The sequence below is a fragment of the Passer montanus genome, unplaced genomic scaffold (assembly GCF_014805655.1).
Source record: "Passer montanus isolate IOZ18808 unplaced genomic scaffold, ASM1480565v1 scaffold52, whole genome shotgun sequence".
Classification (NCBI taxonomy): domain Eukaryota; kingdom Metazoa; phylum Chordata; class Aves; order Passeriformes; family Passeridae; genus Passer; species Passer montanus.
Genome location: NW_024370152.1, coordinates 4,186,980 through 4,204,064, shown reverse-complemented (window position 1 = coordinate 4,204,064; position 17,085 = coordinate 4,186,980). Strand labels below are relative to the sequence as shown.

The 17,085-nt window shown below is 39.1% G+C and overlaps 1 protein-coding gene across 1 annotated transcript in view; it reads right to left on the bottom strand.

Annotated features, from left to right (window-relative positions):
- SPTLC1 (serine palmitoyltransferase long chain base subunit 1) overlaps nucleotides 1–16,477 on the bottom strand; it is a 35,150-nt gene extending 18,673 nt beyond the window's left edge. Inside the window, exons 1-5 of the mRNA XM_039724128.1 lie at nucleotides 16,379–16,477; nucleotides 14,637–14,744; nucleotides 5,845–5,939; nucleotides 1,213–1,306; nucleotides 695–767 (exon numbers count right to left, since the gene is read on the bottom strand). Of these exons, the coding sequence (XP_039580062.1) occupies nucleotides 695–767; nucleotides 1,213–1,306; nucleotides 5,845–5,939; nucleotides 14,637–14,744; nucleotides 16,379–16,441 (433 nt within the window). The 5' untranslated portion in view covers nucleotides 16,442–16,477. The remainder of the gene's footprint in view (nucleotides 1–694; nucleotides 768–1,212; nucleotides 1,307–5,844; nucleotides 5,940–14,636; nucleotides 14,745–16,378) is intronic.
- Between the last annotated feature and the right edge of the window lie 608 nt (nucleotides 16,478–17,085).

Sequence of the window (17,085 nt, the reverse complement as noted above, 5' to 3'; positions counted from 1 at the left end):
CTGGGGAGAGACTGGAAAGTTCACAAAATGTGTTGATGGTTTTAGCCTGTAACTGTGCAGCTATTCATGTATAAGTCTTTGGTTTACATGCAATATTTGAAAATATAAATGCCTGTGAAGAACTACATCTAGAAACCAATATTTAAGAACTTACTACTTTTTAAAAATAATGAAAAAAAACCCCCTTACCTTAGTAACACCTGCCCAGGTAATAAAATCTCTCAATTACAACATTAAAGTTATCAGTGGAAAACTTCATTCTGGCTACAGCATTAGTAGTGACAGAAGCAGTCACATTAGTTATCACAGAAATCAGACTGCCCCCTTGTGGAAAGTTTAATTCGCACTTAAATTTACACTTCCAGTCACTGGGAATTATTAAATGCTAATAGGTTTATTTTATCTTCCTACTATGGTTTCTACTATGGCTATGGTTCTACAACAGATTACAAACTTTGCAATTCTTTTCAAAGACCAGCATTAGAAAGCATAAGAAAAGAGAAAAAATAATAAGAAACAAAGCCAGAAAGAATAAATGCTGCCAATCCTCAACAACTACAGCAAAATGTGTGTTAGAGGATAACTGTTCTTCAGAGCAACAGAAATAACTTTTGGCTTATATATTGGACTATTTTGGCTGGCTTACCAAACTAGTCTGAACATCTTTAAAGGCAGATCAAAGAAAGTTACTCACCAAAAGTACCATAGAACCCTCTGGGTCCACAAGTGCCAACACCGTATTTCTTCAGAGAAGCCTGGGCTGCACTCTTTAATAGGAGAGAATTACATGAAATATTAGTTTTCCAATACATTTCACACTGAAAATTTTACACCAATGTACGCAGATGAATTTTTGTATCCTGTAGGATGACCCGCTTCACAGAAAGTGTAATAATGTATGGAATTCTATAACTAATTTCACCTCAAAACTACTTTAGACAACTGTTTAAGCATCACTCATTTTATTCCAATATTTAAGGACATTAAATACTAATCTAGCTTGATAATCAACCAGGTGTGCAGTAAGTACACCAGATTAAACTTCAGTAAAAATACAATCTTGACTAGCACAACAAGATTTATAGTCTGACTTCCTGCTTTAGCAGTATGTCATTATTGATGAAGTTTATGCTTTCAGTATTCTTTATCCAGAGATAACATACCACGTAAAAGGGGAATAATCACAAAAACAGAACAACTGGAAGAACTCACCTTAACTTTTTCATTATTCAAAAGTCCAAGGAAGTTAAATGATGCGAAGTTTATACATTCCTTGCCATTAACAGTGATTACATGGGTAGGAGGACTGAAAAAAAATTACAGACCTATTGTTATGAATGAAGTTGTAATTTTCATAAACAGTTGATACAAAAGTTCTGTTTTTCAATAATAGAAGGCACATAGGTTTTTGAAGATTCCCTCTTTCTACTACTTCTGTTGCAGCTGCCAATCAGTATTTAAATTCAATGTCAAGTCACAAATATATTCAACAAAACCTATATTCCTGTAATTTATAAAGAAACTGTAAATAGTTGAGATATTTAATGATTCCTTGTTGAAAATTAATTCATAGAAAGATGACCCCTGAAGAGATGCATAAAACTTCTCTTTTAAAAACAAAGCAATATCTGTTTTCAAGACGTACTAAAAATGCAAAGGATACCTCATTGCTCTTACTTCCAAATAAAAAATTAATTCAAAATATTTTTTTTGTCATAAAGCAACCCCAGAATAGCTATCTTCTACTGATCTGGCTATTGAAATATAGGTAGTAGCTGTAAGTAGACGAAACTATTGCATTAGCTATCAGCTCAAGTTTCCAATTCAGTTTAATCTGTAATGGTTTGAGTAATTTATGTAATAAGGAAATAGAGAAAGTCTGAAAACACACATTACTAGCAAACAAACAAGAGTATAATATACATGAAGCAATGGGCAAAAATTTTCTGCCCTTAAAAAATTGAGATTTAGGTAAACAAAACAAAAAAAAACTGGAATAAAAAAAATTATCCCTTTAAATACAAGCATCATATTAGTATACTATGTTCTATAAGCAAATCTTTTTGGCAATTATACACATCAATACAATAAATTAAAAAATTTCCATTAATCACTTGGAGCACTAAAAAGTCTCAAATCTAAGCCAAATACAAAACCCTATGCCTGCCCATTTCTATATCCGCTGTCAAATATTACAGATGAGGTTCTATGCTATTCCTCAAACACAGTAATTTCCACAAGCTTTTCCCATGTGGAAAACTAGCACTGGGCAACTTTCTTCATCAAAATGAAACAGGGCTGCTCAAATGTCAAATGCCTGTGCACAGCTGTTCCAAATCTGGTGTCTGACAATATTTCAACGGGCACATTTGGTGTGCAAAGCAAAAAACTTTTAAGTCCAAGCTATTTACCTCAAGTTAAGAAAAACTCTGAACTGCCTGAACTTCCTTTATAAACTCCATGATCTCGTGTTATATCTGTTCACTTCAGAAAATTCAGCACATGTTGCTTCAACTAAACAATTGCAAAAGTTTACTAAACAGTGCATGTTCCTCTTTTGAATGCTGAACCTGTCCACACAAAGAAGCTGTCCTACATTACAGCACTGCATCTTCTGCTCAGTAGTAACATTACAGAAATGTGTAGCAAACTGTCTTGGGGAACTAACTGCTGTTAAAAATATACCTGGATCTGTTCCTCTGTCTAGCTCATCAATGAACTGTACCAAAGTCTCGATGTCCTAATAAGTGAAATAATTACTTAGATTCACAGATATTCACCAGAGCAGACCTGTAAATATATATACAATTTGTCACTAACGAGTTTCAGTATCTTCCCAGCATACTATCAAATCTGGTAAATTTACAACAATTTGCCTCACAGCTTCATCTCTCAAACCTAGAAAACACACCAATGTTCACCAATAGCTTGGCCACCCTTTGCTATCAGAATTTTACCCCAACTTCTAAAGAAACAATAACAAAAACATAAATGGAAAAGGATATTTCAGTGAATAATTATAACCAATACATGCATACTGACCACATCATAAACCCTGCCTTGCAACAAGAGTAAGTCTTTACAAAAGGAAAACCCTGAACCATTTGATTTTTTAATCTTTTCATGTATCTCCCTTCTCCTAGTGTAACAGCTCATTAGGTATCATAATTAGGAACAACAGTTATGAGATACTCAATGATCCAGATTAAACAGTAAATTAAAATAGCATTTCAAGCTATATTCAGAGAACTTGCAAGCAAAGAAATTCTGAAATTGTTTTTTAAGGACTCGGAGCATGCACACTGTTTCTGGGCCTCTCATTTAGGTGTTTCATATATTGAAAAAACCAGTCACAGAAAAAAACAAAGTTAAGAAGGTACTGATGATGTGACTTCTACTTTAAAGCAGAACAAGAATTTGCATGAAAATTTTTCAGATGCATTGTTCTACAAAACAGATTTACATTTTCTGAGTGAGATCTCCTACAACTAAGCTATTTTGCATAGATTAGTTCTCAGAAAGGCTACCACAAGGAGTAACTAATTTCTGAACTACTGAAAGCTCTTGTGGGTACCTTCTTCAGCATTGGTTCAAGATGGATCAGTTTTTTGATTAGGAAATGTCTGAGTTTTTAGCTTTCCTCATTATTTGGCAACATTACTTGATTATGCAGAAAGGAGAATATGAACGCATGGTGCAAAATGCAGAGCCTGCTGAGGGAGGAGAAAATCTCACACACACAGCAAGTAAAAATTTTTACTGAAATGTTTCATTTTTCTGTAGTGGTTACGAGCTTTTATAATCCCCACAAATTACCGTAAACACACAGTATTATAAAGATAAATTAGAGTTGTGAGGCACTAGAACAGGCTGCCCAGAGAAGCACAGGACACTGAACCTGAAAATGGTTCAAGACCAGGCAGGCTGGGGCTGGGAGCAACCTGGTCTAGTGGAAGGTGTCCAAATGGCAATAAGTAGAAATGAGATAACCATTAAACGTTCCTTCAAATATAAACTGGTTTATGATTACAATTTTTGTAAATCACCGCTCATGATAGACATTAAGACATGAAAATAATTGAAAGAAGACTACTTCAATAGACAGGGTCTCCCTAAAATACTGGTTAAAAAGGGAAAATGCTCTTGAGCTGAAATCAGGATGCAGACATTTTTCTTCTGTATTAACTCTTGAAATATATTTTAAGTTTACAGTCAAAGTTACAGTCTACAGCTGTCGAGCAACTTGCAGGGTAGTAGTCAGTTGGCAGCTTAAATATTACAAGACAAATGTCAAGATTTCCCCACAGCCACTGTTGAGTTTAAGACACAACACATTAACATTCTAACATTTCCTAGCTATAAGCACTAGAAAGTTCTAATAATTTAAACATTTTCTGAATCACTCTGAAATATATATTTGTTCTATTTTTTTAAACAGTCAACACTTCCTTTAACTCTACAGTACAGCTTGTTTCAAAATTATGAAGAATAACAGAAAAATTGTTCACATCACAATTAATTAAAACAGGCATCACTTTTACACGGCAGACTTTTCTGTGGCAGCGTAACCATCAAAACGGAACTCACTATGACACTACTTCAAATCATTAGTGTCAATAGAAGGATATTACAAACGCTTACAAAGTAAAGTAACGCGCAAATCTGAAGATTGTAAAAAGAAGCTTCAAAGCAATTTCTGAAATAATGTGACTCTTGCTTAAGTCATCAGACATTTTAAAAGCCTTGTAACACAAGAAAGAAACACTGACCCATAAAATTCCTCACAAAACAGCTCTACCATCCAGCATTTCCAATTCTGATTGTCCCAAGAAAAATTACTTTCCATGAAGTGTGTGCTGGGTTTGGGGTAGATTCAATTTTCTTAACAATCACTGCTGGTATGAGGCTGTGTTTTGGATCTGTGCTGGACAGAGGGTTGATAACATAAAGATGATTTTGTTACTGCTGAGCAGGGCTTACACAGAGCCAAGGCCTTTTCTACTTTTTATACTGCCAGGCTGGCAAGGAAGTTAGAGGTGCATGGGAGGCTGGGAGGAGACACAGCCAGGACAGGTGAACCAAACTGACCAAAGGGTCCATCCACATGACACACTCAGAATATAAAGCAGGGGAAAGAAGCAGGAAGGAGGGCACATTTGGAGTGATGTCATTTGTGTTCCCAAGCAACTGTTATATGTGATGGGGCCCTGCTGTCCTGGAGATAGCTGAACATCTGGCTACCCATGGGAAGCACTGAATGAATTCCTTGCTTAGCTCTTCTTGTTTGCGTGGCTTTTGCTTTCCCTATAAAACTCTCCATCGCAACCCATTACCTTTCAAATTCTCCACCCAGTCCCAGTGATGGGGGAGCGAGTGGCTGCATGGGGTTAGGCTGCTGGCTGAGGTTAAACCAGATAAAAGTGCCAAGTGGCTACACACAGAATTTCTTTTAAAGTGATTAGTGATGATGTAAGAAGGTGGTATCCACTTTTGGATGTCTATATTTTCAGGAAATATTAAAAAAATTAATATCAAACAATAGAGAACCACAATGAAGGCAAAGATACAACATTCCTTCTCCCACCCCCAATATTTAAAAAAAAAACCACCCCAAAAACAGAAGACAACATTTAAAGTAAGAAAGATCTTAGTAACATAGTCTTGATAATGTTACAAAGCCAAGACCTCTTCAGAGGCAAATTCAGTCCTGCTCTCTCAAAGTGCAATTAATTTATTAAAGGTTTTAAGGATATGGAAATGCTTAATGAGCAAAAAGCTGCAGAATATGGATATCAAGTATTTGAGTTGAAATAAGTAAACAGAATTTATTTTGGTTACATTTACCCTGAAACAATGTTGTAATTGAGAGCTGGATGATCTTTTGGCACAGGAGGTACAAGAGGCTCTGGCTGCCATTCTTCAATCAACTCTTCTTTTTCCTGATCAGGAGAAAAGAAATACTGTTTGAGAAGGGAATTCCCCTAGAAAATACATTATGCATTAATAAGTAGTTGATAACAATTGTATTAGAAATCATGTATACTAGTACATGTCACCTTTCTGAAACACTTAAAATTGGCATTACCTCAGGATCTTTAAATGAGAGGCTCAAATTATGAAATTGGATCTTGATATCTTATTCCCTATCAAGAAACACAGACCAGATGTGTCTGTGTATTAAAGATCTTATACTACAGTCAAGAGATGAGATACTAACATGACATCCCTGCCAAATTGTAATCAATACTGTTTCATTCAACATGTTAAATATGAAAATTCTCCTCTACAGTTTATGCAACTGAATATGAATTACATAAAAAATTAATATAAATTGCCTCAATTTACATTCTCAAGTCTTCAACAGTGCTGTTTCAAGAATCTGGCATAAAAAATATTTAGCACAGTAACAAATATGTGAGAAGGATACACTAGCGAAAAACTGTCAAGTGCTCAAGAAAAGGTAAAAACAACTACTAAAGCACATATTCTACACCTAACCATGGAGGAATACTGAGGTCACATTAATTTTCAAAGCAGTACCTAAATTCAGGTTAATCTTAGAGTGGAACCACAATCATAGCCCAAGGAAGAAAACTCCATCCTAACCTCACAACACTAGTGGGCATCTCTATACCATATTACTATCTGGGTGGAAAATAAAAAATCAAAAACATAATTTTACTCCAAGGGTGCTGGTCCACCACCCTACAAGCCAGCAGCTGGCTACTGTGCAGTCCTCTCCCATCCAAACATTCCTGTTCCTTGTGCTGGCAGAAGCAGTTAAAAGAATAGACAAAAGCCTTATTCAGATCCAGATGAAAACTAAGTCAGCAAAAGCAGGATGGTATATATGTCTAAACTAGAACCCACAACAAGAGCCCCAATCCCAACCTAGACTGGCTGATGCTATTGGGAAAACACATCCTGTGTTGCAGTTGCCCAGTAGTATCTTATACCTTTCCAAAAGAGTGAAAAAAGACTTCTAACAATCATAAAGGAGGACGTATGCTCACACAGCATTCACTCTGCTCCTGCAGTAGTTGTTGAAAGGCTCCAAATCCTGAATGTATAGTGTGTATCTAGAATAATGACTTTTGCATTCATTTTGGAGCAGAGGGCTGTTGGTTGGTGTTGTTTCATTTTGGTTTGGGGTTTTAGCAGGGGAGGTTTATTTGGTTTGTTTTTATTAGGCAGCAGAATAAATCAGGTGAGAAGTGGGTGCAGCCTGTCAGTTATGGAAGAAGAAATAAAAGCTTTATTTGACATCAAATGCCTTAGAGGGAAAGACTTCAGGTCCTTCAGGACTACATGCTATTTCTTCTGTTTGGGACCTGAACACAGAACATTTGAACAGCTTTAAGGTAGAGCAGGCAACATAAAATTAATTTTCTTCAAAGAAAGCAGAATTGAAACTGTGTAAGCATGTACTTAGCTTTTTCATTAAAGTCAAATTTTTGAGCTAAGCGTGCAAAACATCATCAAACAGCTTAGCTACTGAGGACACAAGCTCAATTAAAATACCTTTGTCAACGAGTTTAGCAGAAAGAAAAAAGAGAAGTATGTACAGATGGACACTAACTACAGTAAATTAGCACATTCCAATTGCAGGTAAGATTTATGAACATAAAGATAACAAGCAATTTCTAATTAGTATTCTTATCCCCCACTCACACTCATTTCTAAGAAGTTTCTACTCTTCCCTTTACAATCTTTGCTGCAAACAAACTTAACAGCGTAGGTTACAAGCCACAGATGAGACATGGCAACATCCTAATTTTTCTCTTAACACAACTTAGAATATGTAGAAGTCTAGTTGTCCTTTCAAACAACACCATTTCATTAATTCTAGCTCACACTCATTCTCCTCATCCACTACACAGCATTTTGCTTTTTCATGGACATAGACAAACATTTGCATATTCACATCCTATGTCATCTGTTTCCACCAGCTCTTAGCAGAGGAGGGGACTGGAGATATTGATGATTAAAACAAGCACCGATCTCAATCTAAACCAGCCATCCACCAGTGCAGACTAGATACTGCAAATATTCACCAAATACCTCAGTACACTGGCCTGACCTTCTGACTGTTCAGGGTAAACATGACCATCTTCCTCTCAACAACAACAGAAGGCAGAAACAGACTTTCGTGCATTAACCCAACATCAGAGTACTTTTATCTCTTACCTTCTAAACAGATAAAATTTCACACCAATATTAAAAAAAGTTAATTTTCAAACATACAGATAAACCATCTTTTTAATTCACACTGTAACGTCCTCTATACATACTTGAATTGCATACTTCTCCTGAGTTTGCTGCACTGAAAACATTCACCTGATGAAGAGAATGAACTCCAAACTTTCAGTTTCTACCTTCTTGGACTGCAGTGTACATTAACTCATCCCTAAACTTTTCCTCTTGCCCTTTTATAATTACTTTTAATTCATATAAGCAATAAATAAAATATACATAACATCATAAAGTGTATATATTTTATTTTATGGCTAATACATAATAAACATGAAAATATAATCTGTAAAATGCTTGTAACTGTATTTTATAAATTATAATATACATACCTTTTTATACATTTAGCTTTAGGCTTTCTAGCTCTTTGAAACCTAACGGTAATATAAGCTTGGTGCAGAGGCTAAAGTCCCCACCTCCACGGCTGTCCCATACTAGAAAGCTGTGGAGGCAGCAATGTTGGTACCTTGCTATAATCTACTAGGCATAACTTTTCCAGCCCCAATATCCCTTGGACTCTGAATTCTCTGGTCTCTGAAGCCTAACCCTACATATACTGGAATCTTGAATTAGTTCGTGCATATTTATACATAAAGACATCTAAAATCTGTTTACCTAAAGACACTCAGATACCTACACATACAGATACAATGGTTTTGGGTGGTTGTATTCTGTTGCATATTTTACTTCTTAATTGCCATACATCTTGGATAAGGAAAATATTTGGATGTAAACACATTCAACCCAAATTATAAAAAAAGTTGCCTTGTTTACTCAGGTTCTTAAGAAAAGGTAGCAATTCTGTTCACGAAAACAGTTCTTAGCTAGCACTAGTGTTCTGAAACCTTGCCAAACATGCTTATTCTACATTAATATCAAAAGATTAATAAAACTTTTTATTTACTGGTCCTCAACTCTTTAATTTCACAGTATTTCTGGACTCATGTAACACAATGGGATAAATTGGCACAAATAATGGGCATGTCAGTTAAAAATTTCTTTCTTTCAAAGTATGTATGTATGCACACACATAAGAGAAATTGTACCTACCTAGGGAGTCTCGGCTTAGAATTACTGAAAACCTTGACAAGAGCAGACTATCTCTGCTGTTCCCTACAGAACAACATCTGATTAGTCTGTGAGTGCTGTTCCTGCAAAACAGCTCTCAAGGTCAATGTATTTCTCATTTCATTGAACATTTGTCTCCAAGAGGAACTTTCCAGACTCCTGACTGGAGTAAAATGCATCCCATGCTACTGCTGCAATTTAGTTGAAATTCTAAAACCAAAGAAAAAACTATTCCCCCCATTTGCAAACGGGACGATGTGACTCTTAGTGAGTACTTCTGAGATTTTGAGAGAAAAGCTCAGTATCATTACCATTTACTGTAGAGTACAAGACAAACAGACCTGTAGGGCACCTTCTTTTCACACACAGCTAAATGCTGCCATGCAAACTTCCACAGCCCACTCTAGTCCTTGTTGTCACTTTGTCACTTTCTACACATTTTACTTTGTGTGAAATCCCATAAGAATCCATGTCTAGCACGCTCTAGGGCCACAGACTTATTTATGTTTCCTTAAACACTGAACTATCAGGAACTTATCAGAGTATCAGAGTATCAGAGAAGTACTCCACCTTTTTAGTTAATGATTTGGGAGATACTATTTTCTAAAAGAAGCAGTAGGAATACTTACAAACACTATTACCAAAGCATAAGAATTAGCCAGTTGAAAGGTGATTTTTGCACTGGATTTCGCAGTACTCTTGCTACATACACATTTAACTGAACGTAGAATCCACCTTCAGGGTGGATTTCTTCATGGTTTTGGAAGCATGACTCCTAAGTGCACTAGGTTGCACAATATATAAAATTTCCTTCTTGTTCCCCAGGACTGACTTGTCCTAACAGATCACTAAGGTGGCTGTGCAGTAATTGTATTCTTCATTAATATTTTTTACATGGAGCCAGCTCTGCTCTGGCAGCATTCCCAACAATAATTCACAAAGAAACTTCCAGTACCATTACATGAATGGCTGGCACAAAGGTAGTGTGTGCTCTACCACCTGAGCAGGCCTGCCTCCAGTGGTTCTACCTGACTAAGCTAGTATTTCTTTCCGGTGTGGTAAAGACTGGACACCACAGCATGACTCAAATTAGAACAAGACAGAAAACAAACCAGTCTCTTTACTGAACATGTTTCTACATGTAGATGAACACACGCACACAAGCCAGCCTGTATGGGATCCTATACTGTATGAAACAGACTGTACTGGGTCTGGCTGTGAGGGTGGGAATTTCCTTCACTGCAGCTCACACAGTGCTGTAACCAAAACAATGCTGGTAAAACACTAAAGTTGTATCTCTTGCTGAACAGCCTTTGCACAGTTCATGCTCCCTTCCCGCAGTGAATAGATGAGTGATTGAGAAAGAGTGCCCGAGACTGAGAAAGGACACAATCAGGCTTATACTAACGAAAAATAGATTTCATACTGTATGATGTCACACAGTAACAAAAAGGAGAAGAGGGGTTTTAAGGAATTTAGTCACCTTTTGTTTGGGAACTGTCTGATATTGGTCCATCCACTGGAGGCGGAGAGTGAGACATTACTTGTTTTCTGTCTTCTTACACCTTCTTTTGCTTATTAAATAATTCTACGTTCACTCACAAGTTTTCTTGCTTTTATTCCTTTGCTCTGTGAGTAGCTGAGCAGTCTTCAAGCCCACTGGGGTTAATCCACAACACAGACTGAAGCCAATTAGGTGCAGATTTTTCATGAAATTTAAGGAGAAGGCATGTCTCTGTGTGTTCACAGCTATTCCCCTACACAAAAGACATGAGCTCTACTCACAAGAATTATCTACACTGTAGAAACGGAAATGGAATAATTCCATGACTCTGACATATCAGTTTGCTTAACTCTTCTGACTATAGAAGATGTATTCACACTATCCACACTGCTGTATTTATGCTTACTTTCAGTGAACTACCTGTAGACAAGACTTTCCCTTCCAAATACAGTTCTTTCTAAAGCAACCACTACTTCCATCTTCAAAGGTCAATGATACAGTCAGCTACTCTAACTCGCACCATCTTCAGGGCTAGCTAACTTGAACACAGGATCAGAACAAAGAATGTTTCACCCACGCTATTTTTTTTTTGCCACCAAGATAAAGGTAACAAGCTGCTGGCGTCTTTTAACAGTCAAACCCTTTGCTGCAATATGGCTCACTGCACTCTGTAACTTTTTGCATCTGTAATCTGCAGGTGAATCAATGTATCTAGTCTACATACAAGGTAATTCTTGATGCCTGGTTGCATTTTTGCTAGTATTCACATTCCTTTTTGCCCTTTAACCTCAGAAAAGTTTTTATAAATCTCAACAAAAGTATTATCACAAACAATAACATATTTGCATGCTCCTATTTTTCAGAAGGCCTGTTAACAGCTGTCCTGACAGTGAATTTTAATACTAATACTATGGATAAATGTCATACTGCTAAAGTAAGGTTATTTAAGCCTAAGCCATTTCCACATTTTTCCTCCTGACATCCTTCTAAACCCTTTCTTCCAATGTAGCAGACTGGCTACATGTCCCAGCTGCTTATCGCCCTCAGTTAAACAGACACAGAACAACTTTCTTCCCCACATAGCACTATTAGAGATTTTTCTGCGTACTTTCTTCAGCTTCAGCAAAATGGTCAGTCACAAATTAAGATGATGACCTGCAACTGCATGATAGAATCCAAGATGCACATAGAGATATATGAGCCAATTTTTTACTTTGTAAGGAAAAGACAGGTTTCATCTTTTTGGGTCACCAGTTATCAAAGAGTTGCAAAAAGCCTTTTCCTGCCTTCTACTGCAGAGAGAATGACTCTTAAAAACAAAAGAAAGTATCATCCAAAATACTAGAAATAAAAACTATCTGATGCACGAAAACTCTAGTAGACAAACTAGAGTTTGTCTACTAGAGTAGACAAACTAGTAGAGTACTAGTAGAGTACTAGTTTTCAGATTGAAAATCTGGGCCTACTTTAAGGCTGCAGCATGTTCTTCCTAGATGATATGAGCACTCAGTGTTTCACCACACTGGAGGTCCCTTTGCATTCATCATTCCTCCTCCTTGTATTATTATCAAAGATGGCAAACTTTGAGTATCCCATGATCAATTATAACTCTTCCATGCACAAAACTGAACCAGCCATTCTTGATTCCTGCTTAGTTCACTTCCTGCCTCCAGTTGTAGAAGCATTTGGGTTGGAAGGGACATTAAAGCCCATCTAATTCCAACATCCCTGCCATTGGCAGGGACAATTTCCACCAGACCAGGTTGCTCAGAGCCCCATGCAATTCAGCTTTAAACACCTTCCAAGGACAGCGCATCCGAAACTTCATTGGGCAATACGTGCCACTGCCACCCCATGCCCACAGTAAAGAATTCCTTCCTAGTTTCTAATCTAAACCTGCCACTTTGAAGTCATTCCCCCTTGTACTGTCACTACAAGCTCTTGAAAATAGTGTCCCTCCATCTTTCTTGTAGGCTCCCTTCAGGTGCTGTAAGGCTGCACTTAGGTCACCCCCAAACCTTCTCTTTTGCAGGCTAATCAATTCCAAATAATTATCTCAGCATTTTCTCATAGTAGAGGCACCTCACACTGATCATCCTGGTGGCCTTCTCTGGACCCACTCCAACAGCTCCATATTCTTACTGTGCTAGAACCCCAGAGCTGGATGTAGGTTTCCAGGTGGGATTCTCACCACAGCAGAAGGGCAGAATCCCTTCCCTCCCCTGCTGCCCACGCTGCTTTGGATTCAGCCCAGGACATGTTTGGCTTTCTGGGCTGGCAGTGCCCATGGCTGGGTCATGTCCAGACTCTCACCCACCAGCACCCAAAATCCTACTCCCCAGGGCTGCTCTCCATCTGCTCATCCCCAGCCTGTGCCAGTACCAGAGGTTACTCTGACCCAGGTGCAGTACTTTGCACTTTGCCATGTAAAACCTCATGAGACTCCCATGGATCCATTTTTCTGTCTTGTTCTGTCAAATGTGTCAGCCATAGCATTCAGCTTGGTGTCATGTGCAAATTTGCTGAAGATGCACTTGGTTCCATCATCTAAGCCATTAATTAAGGTATTAAATTAATTAAGATATTAATTGAGATATTAAATAACAGTGATCCCAGTACAGATTCCTGAGGGACACCACCTGTCACTGATGTCCACTGTGACTCAGAGACAATGGCCGCTACCCTTTGGGTGAGGCGGCTTAACCGCTTTCTTATCTACCTACCACCACATCCATTTCTCTCCAGTTTAGAGAGAAGGATGTCGAGGGGGACCATGTCAAAGGCTTTACACAAGTCCACGTAAATGACAGCTGTAGCCCTTCCCCTGTCCACCAATGGAGTCACTCCATCCCAGAAGGCTACTAGGTTGGTCAGACAGGACTTGCCCTTGGTGAAGCCATGCTGGCTGTCCCAGTAAATACTTGCTGAAGTGCTCTCTAGAACACTCTTAAGCTCATTTAATAAGTGCTCCCCAAATGAGGACACTGCCTACAGTTTTGCTCACAATTATAGACTTGTGTCTACAGTCCTCGTATCCTGTTCATTGATGAATTACATTAAGCATGTATCTTTAATATGCATCATTAGTGAGAATAAAATCAAAAAGCATGCAAACACATGACATAGATGAGAATTACATATACCCATTAAAAATACCCATATATTTCACAAAGTTTCTTTAGTACCATGAAGAAATTTCAGTATTTTATCCTATGTATAAGAGATAGCACTACTATGAGGCTAGTCCAGGGACATCTTCAAAACAAACTTTATTCATTTGTGACAGTTGACAGCCAGAAGTCAGGAAGAAATTCCAGTCTTCACAAGTATGGCTTTTTTATTTTCTCGGGATAACATTGTAAAAGAAAAAAACTGCTGCTAAACTACAATTTTTGTGGAACTCATTGTAAACTCTCAGAGTTATTACTCACAGACACCACATATACAGCCTGAGCATTTTCCTACCATCTACAGTCTTACAGTTCATTTTGCTTGGTGGGCGTTTTTAACATAGCTCTTTCATTTTTAAAATAAAGCCCTCCACTGAGTAGAGCTAATGACAGCTTTCCATAGCTTAACAGTCATTGTCATATCAGTTTTCTTATTTCTCAGACTCTCAAACACAGTGCTACTTTAAAAGTACAAACTGACACATTTAAGCAACAAGCAGTTCCTGAGTGCAAGGTAAGCTCAGCCTTGGAAGTTAAAGAAAAAAAAGCAAAACCATTTATAACACAGCAGTGGTTCAACACCCAATTCAACACATGAATTGCTATAAACTGTTTCTCTAAAGAAAAATATTTTTTCACTATACCTTAAGTGTTAGATCAGATCGCTCTTGAAGCTTATATGTCTTGGAGAAAAGAAGTCTGATTATCCATAGTATTAGAATTCCTTCTAAAATGAGATGGTAAGCTGGAGCCTGAAAACAAAAGTATAAAAATGAGTCTAGAGAGAATTCTATTTAAAGCAGTGTGACACAACACAACCATTTTGTCCCTACTAGCACACCTAGAAAAAAACCCAAAGCTGATCATCAGCTGATATATTTCTAAATCAGTGAAAATTTTAATTATATGGAAATGAAATGTTTTTCAGCTATTACTTGTTTAAACTATCAAGTCTGAATGGATTTAGTCTGTTGTTCATACAAAAAATTTGCATAGCAAGAGTAAAGGCCATTAAGTCATACAGGTTGCACCAGTCAGGACCTGTGAAGACAGGCAGCCTTCAAAACAAGCAGAAGTATCCTGAGAGCCTGAAAGTCTGTGACATCCATACAAAGCCACTTCAACTCTCCACTTTTGCAACCTACAGTCCACCAGCAGGGACAGCCAGTATTTACAAGGAAAGACAATTCTGTTCTTACAGCCAGCCAGCTTCTGTCAGTTTTACAGGCACTTTGATCAGGTATAGAACAACTGAGTCGGCTCAACTAGTTTTGTCCTTGTGTCCTTTATTCTCTTGTGTGGACACAAAGTGTGGGAATACACAAAGCAAATGAGAGTTGATACAAGTTAAAGTGCCTGGGGGACAAAAATCAGTTTGCTCTGGAATCACAGCTAGTTTGAAGTAGATGTGGAGTTATTAGACACCTGGTATTAATGAGGAGTTTAATTATTCCATTTCTGAAAGGCTCCTGTCTATTATTTTTAAAAGACTAAAAGTACACACAAATGAGCACACTCCCTCTTCAAGTCAGGGGAACTGATCCCACACATCAGCATTTTTGGTGGTATCTGACCTGCCAACAATGCAGAACTTACCATACATCCAGAAACTAAAGTAAATTGGATGCAAGCTTTTAAAACCAGTAGAGTCCTGTCCTACAGCATATCGAACTGCAAATAACAAATGTTACTTACTGCAGAGTACTTTTCTGTTTACCACACATTTTAAGAATACGTTCACAACACGTATGACACGACATCTAAAGAACACACAGTATACTCCCACTGAGGTCTCTGTGCTTTTTCAGTGCCTACAATTATCCTGGATTCAGAGCACTACAGCGTGCTACCTGCTTCATTAGCTAAGCACTTCTATATTTGGACTGCAAATCTTGCATACATTCTTTAAAAGTTACCACCCTTTGCCAAAGGAAGGGACACAAAAACACCGCCTATCATCAGGACATCCTTTTTAACATCACGAAACAAAGCCTGGGTACAAACACGCACAGCTGATGTCCTCCAGGAGGCAACTCAAGCCCTAACACTTTAACGCTGTTTCTTCCTTTGCAAACGACGTTCCGAAGTTACAAACCTTGACCCCAGTAAAATCCTGTGAACCTTAAGGCTTAATGCTCTGTTACACGCCTTAAATGTCCTTTTATGAACCTGGAGAAACAAGGCGTGCGTGTATATTTTCCAGATAGAGCCGTGGCGCGCTCACGATTCAGCGAGTGCAGCCCGGCGCCGCACACCGACCCGCACCCCGCTCCCGATTCACCACCCACCGCCGCCGTTCCCGGGGCAGCTCCGGCGACACCTCCCCGCTCCCTGCGCCCCAAGCCACTCTCAGGCCGCCCCGCTCGGGGCGCCTGCCCGGCCGCACCTCGTAGAAGGCCTGGACCATCTCCACCAGCACCCACTGCTGCCCCACGCCCGCCGCCGCCATGGCCGCGCCGCCGCTTCCGCCTCTCCGCCCACGCGCGCCAGGGCGCGCCCGGCGCGGCACCCAGAGCCCCCTTGCGGCCGGCGCGGGCCGGAGGAGCCTTGGGGCGAGCGGCGGCGCTGGCTCCGAGCGCGGCCTGCCCCTGCGCTCGCCATCGCTCCCGCCTGCTGAGTCCTGTGGGGAGCTTCGTCAGCGAGCGAGGCTGCACTGGGAATGCCAGAGAATCACTGACTCTCACCATCGGTCATGTTGGAAGGGACCACAGCCGGTCATCTGGCCCAACCTCCCTGTTCAAGCCGCGACATCCCAGAGGGCATGGCAGGGGGTTGTGTCCAGAGAGTTCTTGGATCTCTCCCATGAGGGAGGCTCCGCAGCTTTGTTGTGCAACCTGTTCCAGTATGCAGTCACCTGCACAGTACAGTTTTCATGTTCGGGTGGAAATTCCTGTTTGCACCCACTGTCTCTTGTCCTCTTGCTCAGAACCTCTGAGAACAGCCTGACTCCATTCTCTTGCTGTCACTCTCTTTAAACACTTATATACATAGATGCACCCTTCAGTGCTGACTAAACAAAGTTAGCTACAAACTGGACTTGCCTAAGAAGATAAACATGGATGTATTAATATGTACTTCCTCACCAGATTTCAA